This window comes from Sebastes fasciatus, chromosome 1 (genome assembly GCF_043250625.1).
Source record: "Sebastes fasciatus isolate fSebFas1 chromosome 1, fSebFas1.pri, whole genome shotgun sequence".
Taxonomy (NCBI): Eukaryota; Metazoa; Chordata; class Actinopteri; order Perciformes; family Sebastidae; genus Sebastes; species Sebastes fasciatus.
The window spans coordinates 4044124-4059669 of NC_133795.1; the positions used below are offsets into that span (position 1 = coordinate 4044124).

At 36.6% G+C, this 15546-nt stretch overlaps 2 protein-coding genes across 3 annotated transcripts; one reads left to right on the forward strand and one right to left on the reverse strand.

Moving 5' to 3' along the window:
• Positions 1–693: 693 nt before the first annotated feature.
• ghrh (growth hormone releasing hormone) lies at positions 694–3878 on the reverse strand. Of its 2 annotated transcripts, none has more exons than XM_074650936.1 (6): positions 3742–3878; positions 3411–3519; positions 2506–2610; positions 1248–1352; positions 996–1121; positions 694–903 (listed from the first exon to the last, which is right to left on the reverse strand). In XM_074650936.1, the coding sequence occupies exons 2-6, from the start codon at positions 3485–3487 to the stop codon at positions 891–893; spliced, it is 426 nt and encodes a 141-aa protein (XP_074507037.1). In that variant the 5' UTR covers positions 3488–3519; positions 3742–3878; the 3' UTR covers positions 694–890. The 2 variants fall into 2 exon arrangements, with proteins under 2 accessions (XP_074507037.1, XP_074507044.1); XM_074650943.1 differs by having other exon boundaries at positions 3411–3501; positions 3742–3852.
• A 3053-nt stretch (positions 3879–6931) lies between these two features.
• Positions 6932–14727, forward strand: cdk5rap1 (CDK5 regulatory subunit associated protein 1). Its single transcript, XM_074644737.1, has 13 exons — positions 6932–7351; positions 7958–8061; positions 8137–8171; positions 8331–8431; positions 8519–8729; positions 8827–8947; positions 9071–9301; positions 9992–10089; positions 10211–10266; positions 10553–10683; positions 10799–10948; positions 11935–12075; positions 13502–14727. Exons 1-13 carry the CDS (start codon positions 7069–7071, stop codon positions 13649–13651), a joined length of 1812 nt encoding a protein of 603 aa, XP_074500838.1. The 5' UTR covers positions 6932–7068; the 3' UTR covers positions 13652–14727.
• Positions 14728–15546: the final 819 nt, after the last annotated feature.

Sequence of the window (15546 nt, forward strand, 5' to 3'; positions counted from 1 at the left end):
CCAATAGATTCCCTAGATTTTCTACTTTCATATGATTTCAGTATCTTCACTCTAGCTTTAAAGCTGAGCCAGCTACAACCTAAATATTGCAGATTCGTTAATGCGTTAAAAAAATTAGCGGTGTATAAATTAATTTGTGTTAACGCATTATTATCACTTTAACTTTGACAGCCTTAAACAATATATCACGTTACTGTAATGCAGCCTTTAAAACCAGGAAAAGACAGCACTTATGCCATATTACGATATCACGATATCCAAAATCTAAGACAATATCTAGTCTCGTATCACAATAATGATATAATATCGATATATTGCATGTGGACTGTATTGGACTGTAACTTTGCTAAACGGCCACTGTGGCCGCAAGTGACAATTACATGAAGTTAAAGCTTGGGTTGGTAATATTCTTCAAAAACATTGTTACAATGCAAATGCAATATTTTTCTCTAAAAGGTGGCAATGTAGAAGTATATAATACTCAAGTATATTACAAATACCTCAGAACTGTATTTTTCACCACCGCCTAGTTCAGCATGACCACATAAATTATATGATGAGTCTTGACTCTTGAAAAAAGATAATGTTCAAGATTTCAGTAATATCATTAGTCCTTATTAGTATTTCAGTTAAACAATGTTACATCCTAGTATTTCTGCTAAAACAAGAGTTCACAACTTAAAGTTCCTCAGTGCCATTTATTCCACAGTCATGAGCCGGTCCGTAGTTTTTATTTTGTCACAGCTTTAATGGGAATAAAAAAATTACAATATAATTTTCATCTGTAAAGAACAGGTTGGAGGAAGAATAAGAAAACAAGCAGTGATGGTTATGAAAAGTGCCGCTGGTGAGGAGTACTGGCAGCCTTCAATCTGTCCAATACACCAATCTCAACTCAGCAGTCTGTAACGAGGACAGAATCAGGTTATTGACAGACTAACATGTCATTATGTGTTCATTAGAGTGTGTATTAGGCTTTAATGGTATTTATTTACCTGGGCCTCATGACATTCCCGTGCACTCCTCTGTATCTCTGATTGCTCTGGATGGATGTAAGATCTTCTTTATAGGTTCCTTCATAGATATCTGACTGACGTTTCACGTAACTCTCACTTCCATCTCTGTAGAAAAAAACAGTTAATGTTTCATTGTGTGTTTCTGTTGGCAACCTGTCCTGAAAACACAGCGTTGCTCCTGCTGTATTTGCACAGATTGAAGTGACATCATTCCTCCAGTGCTACACCTACCCCAGCCGTTTGCCCATGATTGTCTGAAGGAACTTCCTGGCAGAGATTTGGCCCAGGACTTTCCTGTAGCTGTTTGTAAAGATGGCGTCAGCGTGGCGTCCTGAGCTAAAAACAGAAAGAGGACAATTTACATCACTTCAGTTTTTACACAACAGTATTCTGGAATAGCTTTCAGAGAAAAAAATTAACTGCAGTGCAATGAAGCAGAAACAAAAATGCAGATAAAGGATGTATCTGTCCATTCACTATTGCCCAGCTTGAAGGGTCAGTTCACCTGAATTACAGAAAAAAGTACATTTTAAGATTCAAGTTTTTTATTATCATATGCACAACAATTACAGAGAAGAGATCATTGGCAATGAAAAATAACAATAACCAACAATGCTCATTAAATATGTTTATTTATTATTATAATATAATTTATTTTAATTTATGTTTAAAATAATTAATGCAAATAAATAATAAAAAGCATGCAAGTAAAAGCAAAATGAGTATTTTGGTTATATATATATATATGTATATACATTTATATATTATATATAAATAATATCTCAGTTGTTGGCAATTAAAATCTTGGATCTCAGTTTCCCTCCTACAATGCTCATTAAATATGTATAAACAAAAAAAATGAAATAAAAAAAGCATGCAAGTAAAAGCAAAATGAGAATCTAAGACATAAAATAGTTAAAATATAGGGCTAAAATATAAACATGAACAAAATATAAAATAACGTTATATAAATTTGTGGTAGACAGTATTGCAAATTAATAAACTGATGTAAACAGGAATGTATAAATGTATATGCATAATGAGAAGTAATATATATATACATACACACACACACACACAGAGAGGTGTAAACAGTTTGTAAAACAGTAAAGTATAATATTTGCCCAGATTTTGAGATACCATTCTATCTGGCCTTAATAGTTCATACAAAAACTGATCACAGTGAGGTCTGTACATTATCCAGAGTAACTGGTACACCTTTTCTAAAAGGACATGCTGATGTTGAATTCTTTGTAAATTTCCACTGCTGTGAGCACCACAAAAGCAACTCCATTCACCTCTATTCTACTGAGGGGGTGGAGGAAGAAATCTTAGAGGCAGATATCCAAAAAAAAGCTATCTGCATTGGTAGATACCACTAGAGGTAAGTGAGAAAATTTTTTTTTATTTTATTTATTTGTAATTTTGGTAAACCGACCCTTTAAGCCATATTTTAATTCAGCCACTCAGTCCATGTTAACAAACTGACCGTAACTCTGCTTGCTCCCTGGGAGGACTCGTGTCTTCCTTCATCTGCTCTGCTGGATTCTTTATAGAAGATGTCATCAGGATGGCTGTATCCCTCTGGCCGAACCTGAGAAATATCCGTTAACTTAATGAATGTAGAACATTGTATTCAAATATCTCCACAAACATTATACCATACTGATATGTAAATGTATTCAAAGTTTTGATGGTGAGGATGGATTTTAGACAAAGAAAAATAGCCTCAATCTGACAGCAAAACGCTCTAGCTCTTGTTAAATTATATATTCTGCTGCTTCAGCACAGGACACTGTAATTAAAGTGCTGTGTGAATGTAACGTGGTGACTAATCCAGACATCTTGACCCTTTTTAGCATAACAAGTGCAGAGGGCACAGCTATGACATGCAAAGTAACCAGAGAAAGGTTTAAAACATCATACGCTTTGTGCATGGATATGGCTATATTCTTTTAGCCCTGACACTGTGATCAAGTCATCATCTATCAACCTGGAGCCCAAATTAGTGTTAATGTACGTTGTGTTTCTTGTTTTATCTTGTATTTTCTGCTTTTAAATATTAAGATGTTTTCTATTTCCACTTGGTAAAGCTTTCTAAACACATCAGCTCTCTGAAGCTTAGAAACAGTTAATGATACAGATGATTGTATTTTTGTGGTGTTGTAATTTGTCAGAATTCTATTAAAAAATATATTTTATTCAGAGTAATAATCCTCAACCTCTTTTCAGTATTTCTGCTGCCATCGATATGCATCTACAAAAATGAACAGCTGAGTTGAGCACTCATAAAAGATTTGAATAACTTTAAAAAAAAACAAAAAAAAAAACACTACTAAAACACTAAAACTCAGTAATGGAAAGTAAGATTTCAGTAAATCTGTCAGGACTTACCTAATGGATGGGTAGAGCGGGGAGCCAGATAAAGACATGACCAGGCAACAAAACAGCAGCAGTGCAGCTTTCTCCATCCTCACAGCTAGTCCTGGAGAAGAATGGACAGCTAGAATAAATGACAGGAGTAGAAATTACATTAGAAAAAATGCTGAAACCACAGTTTCCCTCAACCAGCCTCATCGCTCTGCAGAAGGCACTGAAGTTGCCACATGCAGAGATGTATTATGGAAAACATTTACATTTAATCTAAAATGTTGAAAATTGTCAAAACAGAAAAATTACACATATAATATACACATTACATTTACACATATGGTGGAAGAGTTACCTTGTTTTGTGTCAATTCTGAGCGTCCCTGCGGTTCCTCTTTACTTGGTGCCCTCCACTCTCATCATCTCTCACTGCCAGGAATCACTGGAACAGGACTGTTTGTTATCCCTGCATCCATGGTCAGTTTATACTGAACCTGTAGCTCCCAGTCACTCCCACGTCACACATGATCTCTCTTTCTCTCTCTCTCTCTCACTGAGCTGAGTTGTGAGGCAGGCTCTCTCTTTCTTTTTATCCTTCTCTCCTTTCTCAAATTCAAATTTGCTTGAATTAAATACAGAAATGACAAAGCGTGTTGTACAAGGTTTACAATATAAGTATGATAATTCAGAATGTAGGGTAAAACCAACAACAAATTGTTGCAAACAAATAATTTAAAACAAATAAAAACAAAAGACTATTTATGATAGGATGAGATATGGTTTATGTAGAAAATAAAATGTAATGATCATTTTGACAGCCATTACGTTATCTTATACATACATTCAGCAAATTGTTCCCTAAAATAAAGTGTCTACAACTATCGCCTGTCAAGGAAATACAAATGCATCTATAGACCTTCATTTCAGAGGATTTTGTGCAAAGGATCCTGAAGGGGACAACAAACAAACAAAAACAGAAACACGTTTAAAAGTGTTTGTGTTATTGGACATGATGAAAAACATCAAAAACATATGGACTAGAATACATTTGAATAAACAGCTCTCTGATACAGTTTTGAATAGATGACATTATGTTTTTACTTACTATTATTTATTGCAAGGCTACAGACTGCATTATTTCTAAGCTTTATTTTGTGCATGCCTGGTATTTAACAGTTGGTGCTACAGATGGATAGCATACCTATGGACAGAGTTTCTTCTGATAGACAATGGTACATTCTGTCACTAGCTGGGATAATGTCTATCAGGAGAAGTTAATAAAAATTAACTGTTTATTATTATTATAATTATAATTATTATTATTATTATTATTATTATTATATCTGATCTTCTGCTATGTTATGAACCATCCAGACCTCTCATGTCATCTGGATCAGGTCTGCTTAGTGTCCCCAGAGTCAGAACTAAACATGCAGAAGCAGCGTTCAGTTTTTATGCAACAAATATCTGGAACAAGCTCCCAGAAACCTGCAGGACCAACTCCAACTCTGAGTTCTTTTAAATCAAAGCTTCAAACTTTCCTGTTTGCTGCTGCTGCCTTTTATTAAACCAGATAATTATCTTATACTGCACTAGAGCTTTTACTCTTGTGTGTTATATTCTATTTGAGCTTCTATCCTAGCTTTTATTTTTAGCTTGTTTTTATTTTCTAATCTTTCATGTTTTTAATGTTTTTATAACTGTTTTAATTATGTCTTAATGTTCTTTTGCACTATAATCGCAATGTTCTTGAATGTTAATGTAATGCACTTTGAATTGCCCTGTTGCTGAAATGTGCTATACAAATAAAGCTGCCTTACCTTGCCTTATTATTATTATTACTATAATATAATATAATATAATATAATATAATATATTATATTATATTATATTATATTATATTATATTATATATATAATATATTATTATTATAACTATAATACAATATAATATAATATTATATAATATAATAATAATATAATATAATATAATATTAGATTATTTTATGTTATATTATATTATATTATATTATATTAAATTATTTTGGGACCATAACGTGAAAAACAATTGTGAACTGTATCTATCACCACTAAGTGTTCAGCTTTAAAGACTGACCCAAGATGTTGGTGATTTATTAAAAGCTCACTTCGAAGCTTTCGCCGACGTCCGGAACGTTGGTTTACGTCAATAAGTCTTTAGACGGACCGTGAAACTGGACGGACCCGGGGACATCTTTGGCTAACGGATTGTTTGATACAAGATAGTTCTCTGTCGTCTACTTCCGTTTTTGCCGAGCAAGAAACCATTACATCTTTTATTTTCCTGTCATGGTTTTCAGGATTTAAGGAACAGTGTAATAATAATGTACCTGAGCTAATATAAGGTAGAGTTGCTGCACTGTTCCCAAAACTAATTATTATTATTTAATAACCTTCTAATTTATGACAGCTCAATGCCTTCTTCCGGGTTTTAGATTCATTTTTATTTGGCGACAAGAGTGTTTCCATTTTTTTTAAAGTGTACACATACAATAAACATTGTAAGGGAAAGAAAAAAGAAAAAATCAATCAAATCAGGATCGCATTTAGCTGCGTACAATGTCTAAATAATGGGGAAAATAAATAAATAAGTTAAATATATACATACAAACATACAAACATACCTGCATATACACACAAATATATATATATATATATACACATATATACATATACACATACATTCAGTACATACACATACATACTGTACATATCCATACAAACACATGTCTACATACATACATAATCATAACATATTCCCGAGAACCCTACATATAAATTTGGGGTGCCAAATAGTAATTCTATTAAATAAACAAATATACATGTATATATGCATACACACACTCATATACCCACATGTTCATGCCCATACATACACGTATATATTGCATATATATATACACACATACATATACCCACATTCAAGTTCAAGTTCAAGTTCAAGTTCATCGTTATTGTCATTTGTCCTCATACAAAGTACACGGTTAAAATGAAATGTCGTTGCTCACGGACCAAGGTGCAAACACACACATACAAAAACAGTCACAAGAACATAACACAGTGAACAAAGTGCGATGGTGCAGCACAATAAAAAGTGGATGACAGGATATTAACAGAGTAAAGCAGTATAAAGGCAATCAGGTCTTTAAAAGTGCTATATATAAAAAACGAATGACTCTCCAGTAGTTCTCCTTGTATAAATACCTAATAAATAGATAAATAGAAGTGTCAGTGCAAATAGTGTCAGTGCAAATAGTAGTCGCATTCATGTACTGTACATATAAATAAGATAAAGTGGGTAAAATAAAACAAAGTAAATAAATCAGGATGATAGTTAGACTGTAATGTAAGTTGAAGTCTGCAAGGTTGAGTGTCCTAATTTGATTGGAGCTGCTAAAGGGTGTCAGGCATTGTTTTCCGGGTTTTAGGGAGATACTCCTCTTGATGTTAAGACATCTTTGGCTCCAGATGAATGACATTAGCCCAACGTGGCTAAAGTTAGCAGCTACACAGTCTGTTATTCAGAAAGATAAACAATGGACAACATGTTAAGCTATGAAGTAACGTTAGTGCTAAAAGTAGCTAACTAAAGTACATGTTTGTTCAGTCAGAGAGGTAGTTACAAAGCCTTTGCTCCAGCTAAGCATGGAATACCTCAGGAAACCTTTGTTTACCTTTCCACAACTCTGGATACCTCTCAGGTGTATTCAACCCAGATATTGTTCTAAATTAGCCAACAGTAGTGTGACTTCAAGAGAGAGGAAGACAACAGTAAAGTTCAAGAGTCGGATATCATCTGGTCCAAGTTTTCAGGATTTCATTAAAGGAGTTTCAGTCAATAAGACTTATGTTGAAGATGAAGATGAAGAGTACTCTGACAAACATAGTTATCTTCCTGAGGACTTGGAGATGGGGAATTCAAGGAAAGGTTAGTCTGCATCACTGAAAGAACATTAAGTTAAAGGTCCCATATTGTAAAAAGTGAGATTTTCATGTCTTTTATATCATAAAGCAGGTTTAAGTGCTATATAAATATTGTGAAAGTATCAAAACGCTGAATCCACAGAGAAACACACACACAGCCGTATTCAGAAACTCTGCGTTTGAAACAAGCCGTTACGATTTCTGTCCATTTGTGATGTCACAAATATCAAATATTTAGACAATTTCACAGTTTTAAACGTAAACATTCTAAATGTGTCCCAGTTTATTTCCTGTTGCAGTGTATGTGAATGACATCAGCTGACAGGAAGTAAACATGGACCCAAGCTGTCCTAGCAACGCAATTCCGTTGCCATTCCGTTGAAATGCGCTAAAACGGAGCGTTTCAGACAGAGGGTGAATACAGGTATATTCAGACAGACATGATGAGAAAAATAAAGTGTTGTTTGAACATCAAAGCATCTAAATATGTTCTAGTAGAAACCCAAAATACAAGTATGAACCTGAACCTGAAAATGAGCACGATATGGGACCTTTAAGTTTGATTGTTTGGGACAAATTGCTAAACTTGTGCTTTGTGTTAATATTACAGTGTATTTTGAAACCTATGGATGTCAAATGAATGTAAACGACACAGAGATAGCCTGGTCCATACTACAGAGGAAGGGATATCTACGCACAGTTGATTTAAGTCAGGTAAAGAAGAGCTCTAAACAATTATAACATCATTTATGTCAAAACAGTTAACGAAGAAAATCTTTGTGCTTGCAGGCAGACGTTGTCCTTCTGGTAACATGCTCCATAAGGTAAGACAATGTTATGTTCTCAGAAATAATCTGGAAAACTGCTGCTATGAGTGACAATTGTTTAACTCAACTCACTAAAATTGGCATTACAAGGCATCTATGAGACCACACAAATGAAATCTGATGCACCAACTAATGGACAGACTTGTCTCTTACCAGAGAAAAAGCTGAACAAACTATTTGGAACAGACTACAGCAACTAACAGCTATGAAGAAGAGACGGTTAAGGTCCCATACACCAATGAAAATTGGGATTTTAGGTAAGTTAGTTCACTATTATTGTACTATTTGACTTTCTTATGGAGGCTAGAAGATAATGAGATATGTTAATGGCTGTGTTTGTTCAGGGTGCATGGCAGAGAGGCTAAAGACAGAGATTTTGGAGCGGGAAAAGCTTGTAGATGTTCTTGCTGGTCCAGACGCCTACCGAGACCTTCCCCGCCTCTTGACTGTAGCTGACGGAGGTCATCAGGCAAGCAACGTGCTGCTGTCATTAGAGGAGACCTACGCCGACATCATGCCTGTCCACCACGCTCCTCAGGGATACAGTGCTTTTGTGTAAGTGTGCAAGTTGTTTACTGTCATTTTCTACAGCAGCATTGTGTCTTTATATTGTTACCTCTGATGATTTTGTGTGCGTCTTTTGTGCTGGCAGGTCCATCATGCGAGGCTGTGACAACATGTGTAGCTACTGCATCGTTCCCTTCACCCGAGGGAGAGAGAGGAGTCGACCCGTCAGCTCTATACTAGAGGAAGTTCGTATGCTCTCTGACCAGGCAAGTTATAACCTCAACACTGACGTGTATCAGTTTAAAGTCTGTGCTGTACAGTAATGTATATATTAGCGGATAAAACTCTCCCTGACTAGTATGTGTGAGGTGTATGTTTTTTTTTTCCAGGGTGTGAAGGAGGTGACTTTGCTGGGTCAGAACGTGAACAGCTACAGAGACACGTCAGAAGAACAGTTCTGTGGCTCAGACCTGACCAAGCTCAGCCAGGGGTTTAAGACCGTCTACAGAACGAAACAGGGAGGTCTGCGCTTCTCCGACCTGCTGGAGCGAGTGTCAAACATCGATCCAGACATGAGGATCAGATTCACCTCCCCTCATCCCAAGGATTTTCCTGATGAGGTACATGATACTACAGAAGCCCTTAGAGGCAAGTGAGAAAAACAAGACTTCTGGTGATCGATTTTCTAAGTCTGATCTAAATTGTTTATGACTTAAGAACAGGTGAAAAAAAAAGATTTTGCCAGGATAATCTTTAAATTTTTTTTTCATATGAGAAACAGGTGGGAAAAAAGTTTTGGCTTTTAGTTTTAGTTTTTTAATTTCTCCATGCACTCTAAACACAAGGTACATATATTTATGCAAATTAAAACTCACCTGGAAGGAAACATGAATGCTTCTAGTCATATTTAGAATATGGGGTAGTGGTGCACTTCAGCCTCCTGTGGCCAAAATGAGTATTACAACTGCTAACAATACCATACGACTGGTTGTTGCTTCATTGCATTATTGGAGCGCTGAAAAATGTTGAGACAAGCTTAACCTTATTTGTAGCCCATCACGCCGTCACGTTTTTTCTCACTTGCCTCTCAGAGCTGCCATATGATACACTTAACTCGCTGAATACACATTCTCAAAAGCACTAAATCTCATCACAACCCAGTGTAAATAAAGATGTTCAACGAAGCCTTAGCCTTTTTTCCTGTGTGATTACATTTTGCAACAATACCCTGCCACTTTCTGTGGCGAATTCCCTGTATTAACTTGGCTGCTTGAGGCTTCTTGATCTCCTCTGTGTGCTGGTGTTTACAGGTTTTGCATCTGATAGCGGAGCGAGGGAACATTTGTCAGCAGGTCCATCTTCCAGCCCAGAGTGGCAGCAGCAAGGTCCTACAAGCAATGCGCCGCGGGTAAGACACCACTATGTTTCTTTTTCCCAAACTAAATTGTCAAAGCAATTCTGTTTGTAAAGTTGTTGGTAAAGTCTGGTGAAGTGTTCTAATATCATGTCTTTTCTGACAAAATGTACAGCTACACGAGAGAGGCCTACATTGATCTTGTGAAGAACATCAAGAGAATTATCCCGGGTAAGATACAAAAAGTCAGGTTTAATTTTTTACCTTTAATTTGCAATGACGGCTAGACTATTAGAATATATTAAAAGCATTGTTACTTCATTGAAATTTACGCACGTGCTTGTGTGCAAGAACTCGTGTCCAAACCAACAATAACTGACTGAGAAACATTTCTGTTTTACTGCATTTCCATTGTTGCAGTTAGTTCCCTTTTTGCCAGTCTGAGTTTCCGTTGACAAAACAATGATCCAAGTATTAGCACATGAACCACATGATTAATTATGTGTTTGTGTGTCAGGGGTGAGTCTCAGCAGTGACTTCATCTCAGGCTTCTGTGGTGAAACAGACGACGACCACCAGCAGACTCTGTCTCTGATCAGAGAGGTGGGCTACAACGTGGGATTCCTGTTTGCCTACAGTATGAGAAAGGTGAGCTCTCGTGGGCTTGTAACGTACAAATCTGTATTTTTTTTATTCTGTATCTGAAGTGTTCTCTTCAGTCACCCATAAATGATCTAGTTTTACATTCTTTTTGCAACTTCAGAAAACCCACGCCTTCCATCGGCTACAAGATGACGTGCCAGCTAAGGTGAAGCAGCAGAGGCTGGAGGAGTGTATCCGTGTATTCAGAGAGGAAGCCGCGAGGGTCAACGCTGCTCTCATTGGCAGCACACAGCTGGTCCTGGTGGAGGGGGTGAGTACTGAGCACATGACTGGCACATCCTTCAAAGGATACGCATGAATGGATATTATACCTAAGTGTATTACCCTAAACATGAGAATGGGAAGTTTGCTTTTATTAATTTGCCTCTCAAAATAACAACAAAGATGCTGCTGCCTCTCTAAAGATAGCTTAGATTGAGATGGCACTGGCTAATCTTTGAGGAAAGAGTAATGGAAGATCATAGTTTCATTGTTTTTAGCCATGCTAGTGGCGTTGCTCTAGGGATGGCTTGATCAATGTGGGTCTGTTGGTCGGTCAACCACTTTGGTTCCGACTGAAATATCTCAACAACTATTAGATGGATTGCCACAAACATTCATGATTCCCAAAGGATGAATCCAAGTGATCCCCTGACTTTTCCTCTGTGGTTTTAAGTGAAATGTTTCAACAACTATTGGATGACTTGCAATGAAATTTGGTACAGACAATCATGTCCACCTCAGGATGAATTGTAATAAATGCAGCGACCCCTTAACTTCTCATTTAGCACCATCATCAAGTCTAAATTTAAGATTTTCCAAAACTCTGGTTCATGACCAAATACCTGCAACGCTAATTACATTCCCATCAGCCTCTGCACTTTGTGTTTTGTTCTAATTAGTATATAGTAGCATGCTAACATGCTAAACTAAGATTGTGAACATGGGAAACATTACACTTGCTCAGCATCACCATGTTAGCATGGTATCAATAGTACTTAGCTCAAAGCATCGCTGTGCCTAAGTGTAGCCTCACAGAGCTACTAGCATGGCTCTAGAGACTCTTAGGCTTGTTGATCCTTTAAACTCATTCCAATATGTGGGGGAGAAGATTGATTGTCTCCTATAGAAATACAGAAATTGAATTCGTAATGTGTAACACCGTGGATGAAAGTTGTAGTCCTTTACCACTGTATTGGTTTGTCATAACCTGTTACCAGACAACACTGCTCATCTCTGGTTTCCATTTTTATGCAGGAAAGTAAAAGATCTGCCAAGGACCTGTGTGGGAGAACTGATGGCAATACCAAAGTGATTTTCCCCAAAGAGGATGTTCCTGCTCAGCCGGCAGAATCCAACACTGCATCGGTCAATGCTGGAGACTATGTGCTGGTGGAGGTACATACACATAGTACATCTTTAAAGACTCATCACATTTTTACAATTTCTTCAAAATGGAGCCTAGCTGATATGGCCGATATTATTAGTAGATATTTACAGATATATTGGTATATGTTGGCTGATATATATAAAAAAAAAGAAAGTTGCAGTACAGAAATGTTTAAAAGAGCACTGACACGTTTATTTTTCAACGTAAGTGTCCCACTCACTGTCAGTACATATCTTTTTCATTCTTTAATAACCAAATTTAAACTGAAAACAGTGATGAAGTGGGAAAAAAATAAGTGCTAGTACTGTCTTATTCACATGTTGGCGTGTGCATCGGCCAGTATCAGCAACCTCTTGCGACCTATTCCTGGTTATGTTTATTCATTATTTCTTTATGCATGCTATACTCTGTCTGTCTTAATCGGTTGTGATTTTATTGCTATATTATTATAATAGGGCTATGCATCTTCTATAGAAGGCCTATAATATTTCAATAATAATCCAACTGGAACATTATAGGGTGTGTTTGTATATTATTTAGTGTTAATAGATTGTGCGCTGTCCTGTGTTATTTGTAGCCTATAGTCGGGTATCATTCAGGTTTTAGGAGCAGTGTCCCGGTCAGGATGCTCCTACATATTATACAGCAGGATGATGAAACACATTCTGAATTTCTACGGGAAATAAAAGATACTACGAGCTATTGGGTTTGGGGGTCCAAGAAAATTTGAAGGTTTTTGACTTAAACTGTGCAATTTTACATCATTTTGTATCACTATTATGATTATTTTATTATTTACACATACCACAGCCTTCATCTGAACATTTAATTCTTCTGGAAATGATTGCCTTGTAAAATCATATTTTATAAGCAGATTCAGAAAACGTTAACTAATGTTTCATTTATTATATTTGTTCACAATTATAGTTATGATGAACAGTTCACTAATTATTTTACAAAAAGTGTATTGATAAATTCCAGCACCCTCGTTCCCCCCCCCATCATCATCTTTAAATGTTTGTTTAAATTGTGTGTTTATGTTGAAAAATATAAGATGATGTATTGTTATTTCAAATATCAATATTGCTGTCACCATCAAAAATCCAGTTAATGGTCAGACTGTATTTCAAATGTTGGGAACATTTACTTAAAGATGGAGATGAAAAACATGTTTCTCAAGTTTAGAAGTGTCTCTATACTCATCTTTTATTGAAAAGTCCATTGCAGGTGTTTAGATATAGGCACTTAATACAATCATGTAATCATCATAAAAAAGGGCAAGGTAAAAGCATGAAAAAACGCTTTCCTGCCAGTCAATGGCAGGAGGATATCATTTCAACAATCCTCACAGTCAAGAGCTTTAAGGCATCTGGTACTTTCAAAGAGTTCATCCGTCAATCATTCATTCTTTGATGTTGTGTGTCTTTCATATAGATATTGTCGGCCAACTCCCAGAGCCTGAGAGGCCGAGCCCTCAGTCACAGCTCCCTGAGAGGCACAGTGAAGCACTATGAGACTCTGCCAAGGCACCAGTTTGAAGAACATATGGCCGCAGACACAACTGTGATTGAAATGTGCCCTTGATTGACTCAGGTGACGTCACAGGAAACAAACTGTTATTGTTTGGGGGAAAACTAGAACACTGCCTTCTTCTCTTGAATGACTGTGAAGACACATGGAGACTGTTTTTACGGGAATTTTGGTCATCTTACTGTCACACTGGACTGTGTGGATATGTTATTTATACAGTCAGTATGTGTATGTACATGTTGAATTGCTTAAAAGGATAGTTTGGATGTTTGGAAGTCGGGGTTGTATGAGGGTACTTATCCATAGTCAGTGTATTACCTACAGTAGATGACGGTCGGCACGCCCCCAGTTTGGAGAAGCAGACAGGAGTAACTGTTCAGAGGCAAAGCAATGTACTGCTGTGGACGCGGGCAGCAGCAAAATGTATTTTAGCCACCTAAAAAAAGGTCAACTTTAAAAAATCAATATCAGTTTAAGTGTACTCTATAATAAGAAACATTTTCACTGCTTTACCTTGCCATCAGACAACCCTTTCTGACGGGGAACTGAAGCCATTATATCCATCTATGCTCTCTTCAATGCCACCAGACTCCTTTGACAAAATGTTTTCCTCGCAGAACACAGGGGTTGTTGGTCTACTGCTGCCTGAATAGGTTAGTTAGTTTGTGTTATTGTGAGACTTTGGTGTTTTAAATGTTTAGTTCAGATTCACCAAAGTCACACAATAACACAAACAAACTGACCGTTCGAGGCAGCGGCAGATCAGCAACTCCTGTGTTCTGAGAGGTGAAATTACTGTTTTTGTCAGAGGAGCCTGGTGGCTTTGAAGAGAGCATAAATAACGGCTTCCGTTCCCCGTCGGAAAGAGCTGTTAGACGGTGAGGTAACTCTGTGAAAACACTCTATACACAACATAAACAGATTTTTTTAGGTGACTAAAATATGTTTTGCTGCTACAGCAGTACATTGCTTTGCTCCTGTGCTGGTACTCCTGTCTGTTTGAATAGCATCCTGCTGCAGAGCTCCAGACTCGGGCAGCTCTGGCGCTGGGACCCACCTCCATCGCTCGGACTCATGGTGGAAAATGACGCGTTTATCGCGCTTCCTTATCAATAAAAAATGGTTGCATGCCACTGTGTTATATTGTGCAATGTATTGTTTTATTGCGCTTATTGTTAATAAATAAAGAACTGAGCATATATTTAATACATTTTATCACTTCCATTCAGTGATGAAATGTAACTAAGCACATTTACTCGAGTATTGTACTTAAGTACAATTTTGACATACTTGAGTATTGCCATTTTATGCAAATACTGTACTTTTTACTCCACTACATTTATTTGACACCTAAGTTTACTAGTTTCTTATATAAAAACACAATATGCTTATATGATATGATGCAGTAGTAGTACTATAATCTACCCAGTAGTATACAAAGTATCTCAAATTGGCTCCATATTGATGAACTACAACATTAAAATGCTCTTGCGTGTATGTTTTAGTGATAAAAATAAAACAATATAATATGCTATAATAATATAACACTCAAAGGAGCCATTCTGCATACTGAGTACTTTTTCTTTTGATACTTCAAGTACATTTTGCTGATGATACTTCTGTGCTTTTATTGAGTTTTAATTGAGTATTTTGTGGGAGTACTTCTTCCATCCATACCATACAACCTCCTCCAATAAAACCAAGGTAAAAATACAACCTTCATATTTCAGTATAACTATAATTTATAGTAATGAGTTTGCTAATGTTAGCTAGCTATGCTAAGTTACAGTTATATGGAAATATTGACGTTGTATAGTTTACCTTGGTGTTATTTGTGGAGGTTGTGTGGCTTATTCAAACTATTTAACGCATGCTATCGTACCCTGATGATCGTCTTCGTCTCTGGCGTACCTAATTTCAGACATCATCCAAGCTCCGGACCGGAAAGG